Here is a 15,744-nt window from a genome sequence, read left to right as displayed (position 1 = left end):
AACTTTGTTGCGAGAGTATAAAAAATCAAATGTAATAATTCTTTTATTTTATGAGAAATAAATTGTTGAAAAACGCTGTTTTTAACTCGAGGAAACCCATGTAACCCCCGAAAGACAAGACAGGCTGAGAGAGGGCGCAGAATTTGGCATTTGGCTAGAGCGGTAAATTGTCCTACTTAACATCCCAATGTTAGTTTTTGCGGTTGCCATTATGCAATATAYATATGTATGTATGTATATCGGTCTGGTTTATGATTGGATATTATATATTGTATTGTATACAAAGCTAGATAAAGTAATAAAGCAAAGCTTGATATGGTCTATAAAATAAGTTAATAATATAGTAATAACGCTAGGGGCAATCGGGTCATAATTTCCCCCCGTAATCATTATGGAATCCATATATTCCTWGGCAAAAATTTGCTTGTCTTAATAATGACTTTTAGTGGGCATATCWTTGTTCTGATTCCCCCTCATAATTTTTTTCTTTAACTAACAGTAATTAATTTTTAAAATAAAAATAAAAAAAATATAATCAGCTTATCAGTAGACGCCCATATAGTGAGCGTCTGTGCACCCCCGCAGCATTTCTGGGTCTCATAACGCCTGCAACTGCCAAAAGCTGAAGCTTGAGCCCACTATAAAAAGTGCAGCCAACAAATGCATTGCCATCAAACTCACTTCAAGTGTCTTAAGAAAAGCAATAGCGTCTACACAAGCGCCAATAAAGGACAAAACTCGTAAATCCCACACTTTGGAGAGCAGAAAAATTTGGAATCAACATGAACTTCAACAAAGCCTTCATCTTCTTAGTGATCTTGATGATTGCAATTTTCGCCGGACAAACCGAGGCTGGTTGGCTCAAGAAGATCGGCAAGAAAATCGTAAGTATTTTTTACTAAATTTTTTAATTAATTTTTGCCATTTTACTAACATCCCTAATGTTTTCTGACAGGAGCATGTTGGTAAGCACACCATAGATACCGCCATTAAAGTTATTGTGGCCAAAGAGATCGCCAAAGGCTAGCAGCTGCCACATTATCAAACAGTCACTGCCTAAATTAATTATTGATAAATGAAATCAATTTTTATTTTTAATAATAATAAATTAAATAAATCGATGCAAAACAAAAAATTTGTTTATTTATTTATAACTGATGATCTCGTTTAGAAGATGTTTTCATATGAGATATTTGATTGAAAGCTTGTGATAATAATATATACAATAAAAAATATATTTTCAAATTATAAATGAACTTGATAGTGGAGAGACGTAAATAAAGACTGCAAGCCCATTTAAGACGCAGAAATATATAATTTTCGAACGTTTTGAAGTATGGATAAATCTTTACTATCAATAAAATAGTACATATTTTTACAAACTAGCTTTAAAACTAACTGTGGATTTAGTATTTAAGAATTTTCTTTTATTTATTTTTTTCTCTTCATCATTAATTTTTTATTCCTACAATATATCCCGCTGTTTGATAAGAGCGCACCCTGGCGGCGACTAGATAATCTAAAATCGCTGAATATTTACTCGCCCGTTTGTGACAGCCAACTCGTTGCCTCTTCGGTTGTCAAAATGCGAATGACGGAACTTACTGTTCTGTGGTATGCCTTAACTTCCTTTCCTGTCAAAATAATTGACCGAGGTTGGTGTACTTCTCTGTTGTCTACACAAATTAATTATAATTTATATATATGCCAAGTGAAATATGCAAAAATGATGCTTGAAAAGAAACTACATAAAACAGATATATCGAAATATGTGAATTTAATTGAAGAAATATGAACAGTGACGAAGATGTGCAGTGATTAAATGTACACCGGTCGGACGCTGCTACATTTTGCTACTTGATAAAATATGTGTTCTGTTTTGGCAGCTTTGTTGCTTTCGCATGCACACTAGCGCACTTATTCAATTTAAACGCCGCTAATGACAAATTTGGTGTTCTATTCACAGATGATCGGCAACAAGATTATCAAGCCTGGTGGCGCTGAACCTGATGACTTTGAGAAGTCCATTGCCCAAGCTCTTTTGGAGTTGGAGGCCAACAGCGACCTGAAACCCTATTTGAGGGATTTGCACATCACCCGTGCACGTGAGATTGAGTTCGGTAGCAAGAAGGTGAGTTTGTGTGTTAGTATGTACACAAAAAAGGAGTGTATAAATATTTTGTTTGTATTGCAATTCTAGGCTGTCATCATCTACGTACCGATCCCACAACAAAAGACGTTCCAGAAAATCCAAATCATCTTAGTGCGTGAGTTGGAGAAGAAATTCTCTGGTAAACACGTTGTTGTAATTGGCGAACGTAAAATCCTGCCCAAACCTACCCGTAAGGCAAGGAATCCATTGAAGCAAAAGCGACCACGCTCACGTACTCTCACCGCTGTGTACGATGCCATCTTGGAAGATTTGGTTTTCCCAGCTGAAATCGTTGGCAAGCGCATCCGCGTCAAGCTTGATGGCTCTCAATTGATCAAGGTGCATTTGGACAAGAATCAACAAACCACTATTGAACACAAAGTAAGTACAGTGAAAAAGTGTGTATAAATATAAATGGAAAGCCGTTTGTCCCTGTGTTGTTTGCTGATTAATTACCCAAATCAGTGATCGTCAGACGGGACGCACATCAAATTCCAATGTCTCGTTATTGCCTTCTAATCGCCCTCGCGGCTTGAAGGCACTTCCATACATTGGAAACAAATAAATTTACTAGATTATATATTATAAATAATTGCAAAAGAACATTTTGTTTTCTAATTAAATTTCGTCTTTGTGTTATTTGCTGATTGAATGCCTAAAATCAGTGATYGTCAAGCAGGACGCAAATAAAATTCTAGAGTCTCGTTATAGTCTTCATTTAGCTTTTACGGCAAGTAGACTTCTCCATACTTTAGAAACAATCAAATAATGTAATAAATTAGTACAAAATGTTCTCTTTGCCACGTAACGTTCTTGTGTTGTTTGTTGATCGCTGCTTAAGATCAAAAATTGTCGAAAAGAACGAAAATTAGTTTGTGTAACATTAATTTATATGCCTCAATTATGTAGGGCTACCTTTGAAGTTATGCACAAAAGTTGTCTAAGACATAAATAGAAGTAAATTCCGCCGTTTTGCCTCCCGCTCGTCCTTTTTCAAGATCTATGGCGAGTTGGGACTTCCTACATAGGCGGAAAATTAATAATGTTGCTGTAAATGTTGTTGTATTGCAAATGCTCAACAACAATGGTTTACAATGTTTACATTAATATGTCGATTTTAAAGTTATGCACTAAACTGTCTAATATTTAAACAAATTATTTATGTTCCGCCGTTTTGCCTCCCGCTCGTCCTTTTTCAAGATCTATGGCGAGTTGGGACTTCCTACATAGGCGGAAAATTAACAATATCACCATAAAAGTTGTTTTACCGCATATGGTTAACAACAATGGTTTGGAGATCTTTACACTCATAATTTAATTTAATGGTTGTATTGGCACATTTGTTTAACATGTCGACACTAACTAAATTATCTTCCTCTTCTTTTCAGGTTGATACTTTCACATCTGTGTACAAGAAGCTCACCGGTCGGGATGTCACTTTTGAATTCCCAGATAACTTCTTGAATGTTTAATTTCTAACCRATGCGGAAAAAAGGGGGAATATTAAATGATTCTTTCGTAAATACGTTATTAACAACGTATTTAGGAGAAAATAATAATAAAAAATTTTTAAAATAAAATTAAAAATAACGTGAACACAACTGTTTTGGTTTTTGAAACTATAGTTGAGGGATTTGAATGTGCTTTGTACAGTCGCAGCTTGTGTGGTAGCATGCACAATAATATGTAACTCCGATGATAGGGCAAAATAGCAAAATGTTAGTACAACTACAATAATTCAAAACAACTGCACTTGAGTAAGAGCATGCCCCGTTGAAATTTYTCAAAATAATKGTCGCAAAGTTGATGTATGTAGTTTAAATACAACAGCTCCCGTCTATAAAGATTTCATGGAGTATTTGAATCAATCTACAATTTTTCTCWTAGCTACAAATTATTGCTTATAAATTGACATCGTATCACCTGAAGCACTAAATAAATATCATCCCYCACCTATGACAAACAATTATATAATTAGATTTAGCTCTAATTTTGACGTGAATTGAAAATTGCAACAATAAGTCAACCTGTGGGGTTTAAAATTAATACCACATACGCATTCAATAACGATGTGTGATCTCACAGTCAACAACGAAGCCAACCCTCGTATTATGTTATTTGTGGGGTGTGATAAAAGGGGTTAATACCACCATTTTGCCGCATGGATACTTTTACAACTCTTTTTTTATTCCTACACACTAATTTGCATATGAATACGAGTTTAATTAAGCCGCTTCTCATTCTCAGCAAACRCATCATTACAGACAWACGAGTGTGTCAGTATGTAAGRCTTTTGAAAAACATTTTCCACTAAMGGGATATCAATGTTACAAAGGATTATCAGCAAACATGCATACATATACATATATAGTACTATATGAATACCTGTTTGAGTGTCATACGCCTTGTTGCGCTTCATTCATAAACATTTGTTCTTAGCTTCTTAATTAAGAATGTTTTTTTTTTTTTGCCTATTTGGTTTGCCTTTTTGGGTGGTACATACATAGTTAAGCTAAAGACCTGTAGGTATATATGCCKTCATATGTATATCTATGAACCGTAAAATTAATTGTTTAACAACATGTGTCACTCACATGGGAATTGCGCCATTTTTTGTTTGCACATTTAAATTAAAGCAACACRTGCAATTATTCATTTTTTAACACATGTGTACTTGCACGGCCTTGTATGCACTAGTATTATGTAATGTAAAAAAAGATATTTGACGAAAATGATAACAGCCTTTGAAATTGACGTGTAATTATAACAGTTCAGTTACATATGTACATGAATTCGAATTGGGTTGTGGAAGACTTACCCGACTTTAAACACTGAAAAAAGAAAGAAATGCGCATATTAGTAAGAAGCCGTATAACAATTGAAGAAGATATGTATACTTAGTGAAATTTATCCACAAGCTTTTAATGATAAGGTATTTTTAATTAAAAATAGTAACACTTACATATCATTCACTAAGTTCTTAWTTCAGCATCACAACTTTTCTTGTAACTAAAACACTTTTAACACACTCACTTTGCACTTTACACACTAATAACTCTAAATAAATAGACAAACAAATTTTACTATGATTTAAACAAAATTTTAATTTTATATTAGATAAATCACATCACCATCCACTATTTTTATTAATATTGAAAAGTAAAAAAATAACACTTGCATGTCATTCACTCATTTCAACTTCACACTTCTGCTTGTAACTAAAACMATTTTAACACACTCACTTTGCACTTTTCAAGTTACTAACTCTACACAAATATAGATGCATATACACAAATTTACTATGATTTAAGCGGAACTTTCATTTTATATTAGATAAATCACATCACCACTGAATATTTTCATGAATATTGAAAACTAACTGTTAATAAATATTTGTAGCACAGGGTGAACCTTAAGCCTTTAACTCTGAAACTGAACAAAGTACAACTGTAACAATTAACAATTTCTAATTGCAATTTTGGAATCAATAATCAATTTTTTTATTGAAATTTAAAATTATTGGTTGTAAAATAGGTTTTTGATTCAAAATATTTAAATTAAACAATTTATAATTAAATGAAATGTATAACATTAAACTTTTAATTATGATTTTGGAACTAAAAATTAAATTTTCGTTATGTTTGGGAATAAAAATTGCATTTTTTTTTTATAAATTTCATAGTTTCAATTGGAAATTAAATTTTTAACCCCAAAATCAGAAWTAAAATTGGTTAAATATAAATCGTTTCATTATTTGCAGACCACTTCTGTGAGCTCTCGTTCAAAGCCGTAGAACACGGAATACGCAAACGTAAAACAAAATTAAATTCAAAAACAATTCTGTTAATTTAAGATTGAATTACATGCTTAAATAAAATAAAATTTTAATCCGGTTTTAGGCATTAAAATTTCTTTGGTTTCAACCAGGTATAGTTGATTATGCTGAATTTCGGTTTAAAAATTTCAAAATTCTATTTAATATGAATTTTCGAGGTTACAAAATGAAAAATAAATTAATTAAAATCTTAATTCAACTAGTTTTAATGCAACCCTGCCAACTTCATTATATATTTTAAAGGTTTTAAGCAAAACGCCTTGTCCGGATATAAATCCGGTTCGTTATTTATGAAATTTAAAAATTTTGAAAAATGCAAAAGTTTCGAGTCACCCTGTGTAATAATATGAGTAGTATGCATCCATGAATATTAATATTAGATTTTTTTAACTAACATATAATTTTAGAATAATTATTATTATTGAACTTTTYACTTTTCAATTAGTTTAACATAAAAGTTTATTAACACAGCGATCACCATGTGTCGAACACTTGGAATTGACAACCATACAGTGATCCCTGTGTAGGCAGCTTACAGAGTGCTCGAAAAGTTATTGTTTAACCTGAGAACATGCAACAATTGGATGATTAGATTTTAAGATTGTTAGACATTCACTGGTTTAGCCGCTTTCTTTAACAAATATGTATGTGAACGGCTTAAATTAAAATAAAGCGCCTTGAGTTCTGAAAAAGGTATTCAAATTGAAGTATCTTCATCAATCTTTATACCCTAAACGGGTTATACTCGTATTAAGTTTGCTACGAAGATAAAGTCGCAGACCCTATAAAGTGTCTAAATATGTATATATACATATATAAAAGTTAGTAACTAAACTATCAAACTGCTTGGGTGTCAAGGGATCCACTAAAGCGCTACAACTACATATTTAATGAAGCTGTAATGACATATTTTAGTGACATGCAACATTTTTCGTAAAAATACACTTACTACGACTGTATACATATATATGTATGTATGTACTTCGGTATTAATTCATTTTCATTCATATRGAATCAACATATGTACATATGCACATATAAAAGTAAGTGGTTTTCATGTATTACTATTACTATTTCATATATGGAGCATGCATATAGCATATGTATGTATGTACATATTTATATATGTATGTTTTGTATCTGCTACCCTTTCAATCAACATGAAAGTTTCTAAYAAGCTTTCACTATCTGATTTTCTATGGCAAAAACACTGACACATGTCAACAGCAAATTAATGTGGATTTTTATTAAAAGGTTTCTAAGTAGAAGAAGCAAGTTTGCGCGKCTTGAATACTAAAGACATATGTTTTGCACAGTTGCTTTTATTAAAACTATAAAATTTCACATTGATTTTAGAAAAAGCTGTTTTCTATTTTGTTTTCAATAMGAAATATTTCATCAACATTAATGTCATAAATAACAAAGATTACGTCCACCCAAAATGCACTTATATATTTAGTAATTTCGCGTTATCTCATTCTTTATTGTTGATAGACGAGCGTCCAGTTGGTTCGTGAGCAAAGCACGTGCAAGCATCGTGATTGACAAACATTTGTGTTGTGGAAGGTGGTGATTTTAGTTGTTTCTAATAGTGGTTAGATTTTTTCTAACGTAAACTTTGCAGGCGCTAATTGACATTGAACTTGAATTTTAAAKAGCAGGACATGTGGTTATTGGTCTGGGGAAAACCGCCACAAAAATTTAGCAAAAGAAGAAAATTGTTGATCGATCATTATTTTCTTCATTGGTTATTTAAAATTGTCTCTTCCAAATCAGTTATGTATACAACAAACTTACTGCAGTGCTATATATGTAATGTACGCAGTATTTCTTAGTTGAATTTATCGATGTTTTTGAAAATTTTCTAAYAAGTATGACGGAACGTCAATTAATTTAGAGAAAAGTGATCGATTTCGAGGYTCAATACTTTTTTTKTAAAGCAAAAAACACAGAAACTTAAAATTTAGTGGRGAATGTTTATTTTCATTAGAAAGAATATTMTTTGGCATTTATTTTTTTAAGATTATGTTTTTCAAATGTTGAGTCGAAGCGGGATTGTCCGCATAGACTTCAGGCTTTWTATATCCTCAAAGAATAGGTGATATTATACGATCTTTGTGGTCAATCGATCGGCCGATTACATGAAATTATTTGCTCRCCGAAGAGCTCTCAATAAATCCATTGATTGGTGCTAAATGTTGCTGAGATCACAAGCTTTAATTTCAGGCATCAAACCGTTGTTTTTTCWGTATGGAATGACAGCTCTTGAATATCTTCTGGTTGCTCTTCGTCTCAAATGCGGCAATTTTGCTTGTTTGCATACCCATTGAGCAAATGAGCTTAATCGCTGAACAAAATTTGGCTCRAAAACGWCGGATCTTCTTGGAACTTTTCAAGAGCCTATATAGCGAAGCGATGTCACTTGGGAAGGTTAAGCGGCTTCAGTTCATGTAGAATCTATATTTGYACGATTTCAACCATATCGATATCGACGTAAAATGCACCAAGTCGTTCCATACGTCAGTCCGAGTTGCTGCGAACAGCGCCGAATCGACTCTCCACGGTCTTCGCGTACAYTGTCAGCTACGGCTGCTACATTTTCTTCACTGCATGCTGGACGTGSTCTTCTTTCTCTTCTTTACTGGCGTAGAYACCGCTTACGCGATTACAGCCGARTTAACAACAGCGCGCCTGTCGTTTCTTCTTTTCGCTTTTCCAACTGAGTGGAGATTTTCCTCTTCCTCTGCTTCCCATTTTGTTTTCGTCCATTCTGTCCGAACATGAACTATGTATATCAATGTCGTCGCTTATCACATAAAAGTCATCGTTCCATTGAATGCGATATTCGCCGTGGCCAAGGCGCAAAGGACCATAAATCTTTGTGTGCATTAGCTTCTTCAAATTGCATAGCAACATGTTCTTGGATTTACTAGAGTTATGCCAAAAGTTAATGCAATCAGTCCAGACCTTCTCCTAAGTCTAATATATCCAATAGGTATAGTAATTTCCAGCTGATTTTGAATTCGATTTAGTGATGTAATGATTTCGATCTTTCCACCTCCTGACTATAAACCGAAAGTTTTTGTCGTTCAAGGCGAACTAAGTTCCATACTTTCTTGAAATAAACAAACTACAAAAAAGTGTTAAACATTTTTAGTTATCAAATTGTTTGTGTCTAGTTAAATTGATTAACCAAAAGCACTAAATCCACTTGAAATAGCTTGAGCAGTGTGCAAAGTAACGATTCCTAAATATACAATTTTTATATACGCACAATTGTATATAGATTGCAGATAACAACAACAAGAAGATATCAGTTTTCATGGTAACACACTAAAATTCACCCCATGAAAGTGCTAAGGGCAAAAGCTCATAGCCCAAACGGACCACTGTACACACCATAATTATGCTTGTGAAAAATCAGCAGGCAATTTTGGTGATTATAGCGTCCTTTGTGTACATATTCCTGCTATTCAATTATGCTTTTKTAACCTTGTGGAAACCATCACATTAGGATCTTTGATCAAAGAGCTTTGAATAACAGAAACATAAAATAAAGTATAGTTTTTAACCAATATTTTTTATCAGCAGTCTAGTTGCTTATCTAAAGAGCTTGCAGCTGTGTTAACAACTTGGTAATGTGTATAAGTATGTATACCTTTTCGTATGAAACGCCTTTTATCTTATTAGTGATTTCAGAAAAAAAACAATTTTTGTCTTCATACAATGTATATATATGTATAAAGCTGTATATGCAACACCTGGCTGGCCTTAAAACCTATCGTTATCAATATTGATTACATTTATGATTTTTAGAAAGCACACCTGTGCATTAAGCCATTCAACCAGCATGTTAATTGACTCACCACCAAACCGTTATCTCTGATTATGTAAAAGCGAAAGCGACATTTTTTCGGAACGGTGGGTTGTAGAGTTGTCAAAAGACTCAATTCTATGTCGATWGATAAGCATTGTTATTTGTTATTTTGGAGAAGGTTGTTTTTGTTGAAATGGATGACAAGAATTCAGAAATAACCCTAAAATCAAATTGCAGAGTGACTCATATTGTCGGGTAGATTTTTGTTTTGTTACCACCAGATTAACCACTAGCGGTGGCATAGTGTTGTTCTATGCTGTAACATAGTATATGTATMTCGAGTGGATTCGGTGGACTCCCTGTGATATTTTGTATTCGTTCTCGCAATGTTTCAATTTCTTTAATTCGCATGAAGAATTCTTTTTGTGGATAGTTGCAAAGTAGGGCTTCATGGTGGCGATAACCTTCTAAATCGAGSAAAGGTGGCGTGAAACCCATATATCATAGCTCCGAAAAATCGATATMGATTTCTTCTTTTTAATTTTATAACATCCCTAGAATATTGTTCTAAATGTTTTAGTTGATGCGTGTTATACATATTTTTGGTGATACAGCCTTAAAAAGTTGTCACTTGAAACTTTAAACGACTTTTTCTCGAACCTGTGTCGAAGTCGGTTGTCAAGATTCTCGCGAGCTACGAATATCAATTGAGATATAATTTACAAGGTCGTGAACGAAAAATTTTGTTGTTCAAGTACAACTACAGGGTGAGCCATGCAACGTTTTAAATTTGAATTATCTATATTTCAACATTGGAGACGTCAAATACCATTCGGAAGTGACAGATATTCAGTAAAAAGTTTAAAATTTACGAAATAGGTCGCTATTCACTAGAAGAAAACTGGGAAATATTGAAAACTTTTTTCAAAAGTGGTGAGTCTTCCACCCAAACCGAGGATGGTCAATTTTACCGAAAAATCATCTTTTCGGACGAGGCTCATTTCCACCTCGATGGTTACGTTATTATTAGCAGAATTGTCGCATTTGGGGCATAGAAAACCCGCCCGTAATAGTCGAGAAGCTAATGCACGCAGCACGAATCATTGTATGGTGCGGATTTTGGTCTGGTGGAATCATCATTTTTCTACGAAAATGAAGAAGGAACCGCCGTAACCATCAATGGTGAGCGATATCGCGCAATGTTAACCGAATTTTTCTTCAAGCAAATTGAAGAAGAAGACTTGGACAACATTTGGTTCCAGCAGGACGGCGCTATGTGCCATACAGCAAACGCTACACTCAATCTTGTACGCCCTATCTTCGAAAATCGCATAATCAGCAAGAGAGGTGATGTAAATTGGCCTCCCAGAAGCTGCGATTTAACTCCGTTGGACTATTTTCTGTGGGGAGGTGTTAATGATAAATRTTACGCCTACCATCCAGAAACAATTCAAGATCTAAAGTACGAGATTCAAGCTGCTGTAGCTGCCATAAGGCCTGAAACCATCCGATATTGTTTTCCACAAATAAATATCATAAAACAACCTTTTAATAAATGTTAGACCTTTGAAAAATATTAAGCCGTTTTTTTATTGACTTTTTAAATTAAAATTTTATTTTGCCCACCCTGTATTTAATTATTGTTAAAACGTTTGCAAAATATCCTATTTWAATTATTTTTATTTTTTCTTCGTCCAATACCTATGTATTTTTACTTTTGATGACCCTGTAAGAAGTTTTGCATTCAAGGCGAAGGCACTTCTTTTCCGATAGAGCGTGTTTTACTCGTAACAGTGTAGCTTTGTGCTTAAAATAGATACAATTGGGTGCAACCTTGATCTAGCCCTCATATAAATAATATTAGGATTTTCGAACATCCGACTGACTTTACTTCATAATATTGGATAAATGGTGCTGGTATTACCCCAGCTCCCATATACTACATATAACGATTTTCGTTTTTCTAACAGACCTTATACTAAATACGTCGGTCAGTGTACGCCCTGTCTCTTATACACATCTAGATGTGTATAAGAGACAGGTATTACCCCAACGCCCATATACTACATATAAAGATTTTCGTTTTTCTAACAGACCTTATACTAAATACGTCGGTCATGCCCTGGTCATGCCCTGGTTTTGATTCTTGCAAGTTGGAAGAGTATACAATGTTCGGTGGTGCAATCCGGTAAGTTGTCCGACGCAATAAATTGAATGAGAAGTGGGTTTAAATGTATCATAAGCGTTTAGCTCCTATCAAGCTATCAAACTGTATTTGTATATTGGTCCTTAATCCCACAATGAAATACGTTTGTAGATAGAAACTAATTTCATTGGAACATCTACCCATCTACTTTTATTCCTTCTATTAATGATCCTATCATAATTTTAATGGTTCTTTTCAGCGGTTACACCAGAGATCTTTGGAAAAGACGACAAATTTTTACGTAAAAATAACAAAAAGAATAAGTTATTTTAGCGAATCCCCACTTAGATCTAAAGTGAAATATGTTCTATATACTATATATGGTAGGCCTATCGACATTGCATTGCTCAGCGGACTGAAAAGACTTTTATTACCTATGGTCTAAAAGCTGGATTAAAAAATATATTTTTGTTCAGCAATTTTTTAAGAATAGCCTATTCATTTTTTATGTCAATCATTAAAAATAAAAATGGCTCTGATTTGAAATTTTTTTTTAAATAAGCTTTTAAATGAAAACTTATCCTTCGTGGTGTAAATGCTTGAAGAGAATGTCGACCAAAATTGGAACGACSAAAAGTCATCCCTGGAATTTTTGTTCTGAAACTTAAATAGCCACCAAAGGGGTATTCAAAGGAATTTCCGAATAAAACTAGTTGTTTCTTAGGAACCGACTCAACATATTTTGGTTAATGTTTTASCTATGAAGCTTGTCAATGCTAGAGTCTTACCAAAGCATCTGAATCTTTTGCGAATGGCATCTTAATTGTCGGCAAAARGATACTTGAGCTGAGAACACTTTATTCGTCAAACGTTCCATTATTGTTGATAAGATGAAGATTTATGAATATGACCTTAAAATTATCGAACAATCTATCAAATAACTCTCCAAAAATGAGCCGAGACTAAAAATCCAGGACAATATCTGTTATTCTCATTTTTTTTTTTTATTACCGAGGCGTGGTTTATCATGAATTCGTTTCACAGATTCACTGCGTGGCCGATTGGTGTTTACGTGAAGCAATTTCTCGTAAAAGAACGGTATCGTGGGCAGCAAATTCATGGATTTTTCAGCACGATAACGTGCCGTTAGTTTAGAGTGACATGCTTGCGAAACTCGGAATGAGAGTCATCTTCCGAGAATATTCCTTCTGAAATATCCGCTTCGGGGAAAACACCATGAGTTCTTTAAAGCCATTCAAAATCATTTTCTGAAGATAATCCAAACTCGCTCAAAAGGAGTCTATCAGTCTGGGTCAAATTAGAACTGATGGTAATTGCTCACGAAAATAATCTACTTTTGTAAACAATTACAAAATACTTTTGAACTTTAGCAATATTAAAATGTTATTTATTCAAAATCTAGCGAATTGAGACCAAAATCTAGAATAACGGAACACATGGATATAACTTTCTTAGAACATGTCGCTGAAATTTAACAACGTTAATTTGTTTAATGGCATAGCTATAAAAAAGTTTTCGCTGAAGGAATTTACAATCCTCTTTCCGCCATAGTTCAAGCAGGAGGAAAGTAGTGAACGTATACACACACATTCATGTATGTGTATGTCTGTATATTTGCATTTGACTTTAATGAGTAGCGTTGACATCATTGCGAGTAAAAGAGCGTTCACACACACAGCCATACCCACACACATAAGTTTGTATGTATATAAGTTTACGATTTTCCGTTACGAAAGAAGACTAGATGATTGAATATGCATTATTTATAGTACGTTTTCTAGTTTCTAATACTATATATAAATAATTGCTGTGAATCTTGCTGCTACATTTGCATTCAATTATAGAGTTTACTTCAAATTTACTACACCCTGAACAGGGCGAATTCAGTTCGTTACGAAGTTTGGAAAACCCACAGGGAAACGTTGGAGACCCTATGAAATATATGTATATAGTATATATAAATGATCAGTGTAAGAAGTTGAGTCAATTTAGCCATGTCCGTCTATCTGCCTGACTGTTTGTCCCTGTGTCCGTCTGGTATATACGCCAGCTGATCCCTCAGTTTTTGAGATATCGATCTGAAATCATTCACACGTCCTTTTTCTCCCACAAAGCTGCTCATTTATCGCAACTGCCGACATCGGATATATAATATTTGTCATACAAACTGAATGATCGAAATCAAGTCCTTGTATGGACAACCCTTTTCATTTAACGAGATATTTTCACGAAATTTGGTAAGGATTGTTGTCTAAGATTATGGTGTAATTTCCGGAGAAATTATTCAGATCAGAGCATTATAGCATGGAGTTGCCATACAAACTGAATGTTCGAATTCAAGTACTTGTATGAAAAACTTTTTAATTTAACGAGATATTTTGGCATGAGTTGTTATCCAAGACTATGGTGCATTTTCCGAAGAAATTATGCTGATCGGATCATTATAGCGTATAGTTGCCATACAAACTGAACGATCGAATTCCGATACTTGTACGAAAAACTTTTTTATTTGACAATTAACTTTACGAAATATGACTGAAATAATTTTCCAAGACAACACTGTAATTTAAAAAAAAAATTTTCAGATCGAACAAGTATAGCTTCTGGCTGCCATACAAACTGGCTGATTAAAAACAAGAAGCATAAAATTTTCTATCCTTTTATGCTATACAGCCGTGAAGGGTATTAAGCTTCAGTGCAGCCGTTTCTCATTTTCTTATTTGCTTGCTACTATAACTTACAAATATAGCATTTAACATTTTGTATAATTTTCTTGAAAAACACACTCAATTATTTTTAATTAATTTATTTTGCTTCAGTTGTAGTTTTGTGAAAGTATTTCTAATCACAACACACATACATACATACCTAACTATTCTCCATTATTGTTGGTCGCAAACACATGCCTAGAAACATAGAGAAGTATGTAAAACAGTTAGTACGCATTGAAAAGTCTGTACAAATATTTGTACTATGCGCTTTTATATAAATACACACATATATGTATAGTACGTTCATTCATGGCTGTATATGTATGTGTATATGTATACATGTACATACATATGTGTGTATATATGTGTATATCTGTAATAGCGCTCGCTTGTGTAGGTCCAAAGAYGATGACGAAATCAAAAGTGGCAGCGACTACGCCAACATGTTCCACAGCTTCAAGCCGCTTACGACCCGCTGAGATTGTTGTTGACACCGAGAGCGCTCATGTTGCTGGCAAAACAAAAATAGTCAACGCTACAACAACAGCAGCAGACTCAAAACAACAAAGTTAGCAATAATAAAAAATAAAAAAATTTCAACAAAAAAAAAAAATAAAAACAACCAAAAAAAATAATAAAAACAAACACAACAACAAAAATAATACAAATAAAAATTACAAAAATAAAAATAAAAACCAACAACATAATAAATAGTAAAAATTACAAAACTAAAAAAAGCAACAAAAATAAAAAATACAAGAAAATTAAAATAGAACAACAACAACAAAAATAACAATAATAATAAAAACACCTACAAACTAGCAGAGCGAATGACGAACGYAGTCAAATGATTGTTGGCTTGTTGTTGTTGTTTTGTTGATGTGCTACGAAAATTTTAGTAAGAATATAGTGTATGTATGTAYACAAGTATRTATGTACATATGTAYATAAATGTAGTTAACCCGACTGCGCGCCACTACAACGCCCCCTCGGCACCTATGCGCCACAGACTATTGCTTGTGAATACATACGTACATACATACATACATACATACATACATA

General features: G+C 33.5%; 2 protein-coding genes across 2 annotated transcripts; both read left to right on the top strand.

The window, feature by feature from the left end:
• The first annotated feature begins 666 nt into the window (after positions 1–666).
• LOC108977548 (cecropin-1-like) lies at positions 667–1,129 on the top strand. Its single transcript, XM_018947265.1, has 2 exons — positions 667–884; positions 956–1,129. Exons 1-2 carry the CDS (start codon positions 783–785, stop codon positions 1,025–1,027), a joined length of 174 nt encoding a protein of 57 aa, XP_018802810.1. The 5' UTR covers positions 667–782; the 3' UTR covers positions 1,028–1,129.
• A 435-nt stretch (positions 1,130–1,564) lies between these two features.
• Positions 1,565–3,748, top strand: LOC108977532 (40S ribosomal protein S7). Its single transcript, XM_018947247.1, has 4 exons — positions 1,565–1,655; positions 1,967–2,131; positions 2,201–2,533; positions 3,541–3,748. The coding sequence occupies exons 2-4, from the start codon at positions 1,967–1,969 to the stop codon at positions 3,622–3,624; spliced, it is 582 nt and encodes a 193-aa protein (XP_018802792.1). The 5' UTR covers positions 1,565–1,655; the 3' UTR covers positions 3,625–3,748.
• The last annotated feature ends 11,996 nt before the right edge of the window (positions 3,749–15,744 follow it).

This window comes from Bactrocera latifrons, unplaced genomic scaffold (genome assembly GCF_001853355.1).
Source record: "Bactrocera latifrons isolate USDA-ARS-PBARC rearing strain unplaced genomic scaffold, ASM185335v1 scaffold_91, whole genome shotgun sequence".
In the NCBI taxonomy this organism is placed as follows: Eukaryota; Metazoa; Arthropoda; class Insecta; order Diptera; family Tephritidae; genus Bactrocera; species Bactrocera latifrons.
Note: the sequence above shows the minus strand (reverse complement) of the source record. Positions and strands in the feature narration are given on the sequence as shown.

Bases quoted from the DNA above. Each gene is read 5' to 3' on its own strand.
- LOC108977548 (XM_018947265.1), top strand. From the start codon at position 783: ATGAACTTCAACAAAGCCTTCATCTTCTTAGTGATCTTGATGATTGCA. The intron at 885-955 runs GTAAGTATTTTT...GTTTTCTGACAG, and splicing joins AGAAGATCGGCAAGAAAATC to GAGCATGTTGGTAAGCACAC.
- LOC108977532 (XM_018947247.1), top strand. From the start codon at position 1,967: ATGATCGGCAACAAGATTATCAAGCCTGGTGGCGCTGAACCTGATGAC. The intron at 2,132-2,200 runs GTGAGTTTGTGT...TTGCAATTCTAG, and splicing joins TTGAGTTCGGTAGCAAGAAG to GCTGTCATCATCTACGTACC. The intron at 2,534-3,540 runs GTAAGTACAGTG...TCTTCTTTTCAG, and splicing joins AAACCACTATTGAACACAAA to GTTGATACTTTCACATCTGT.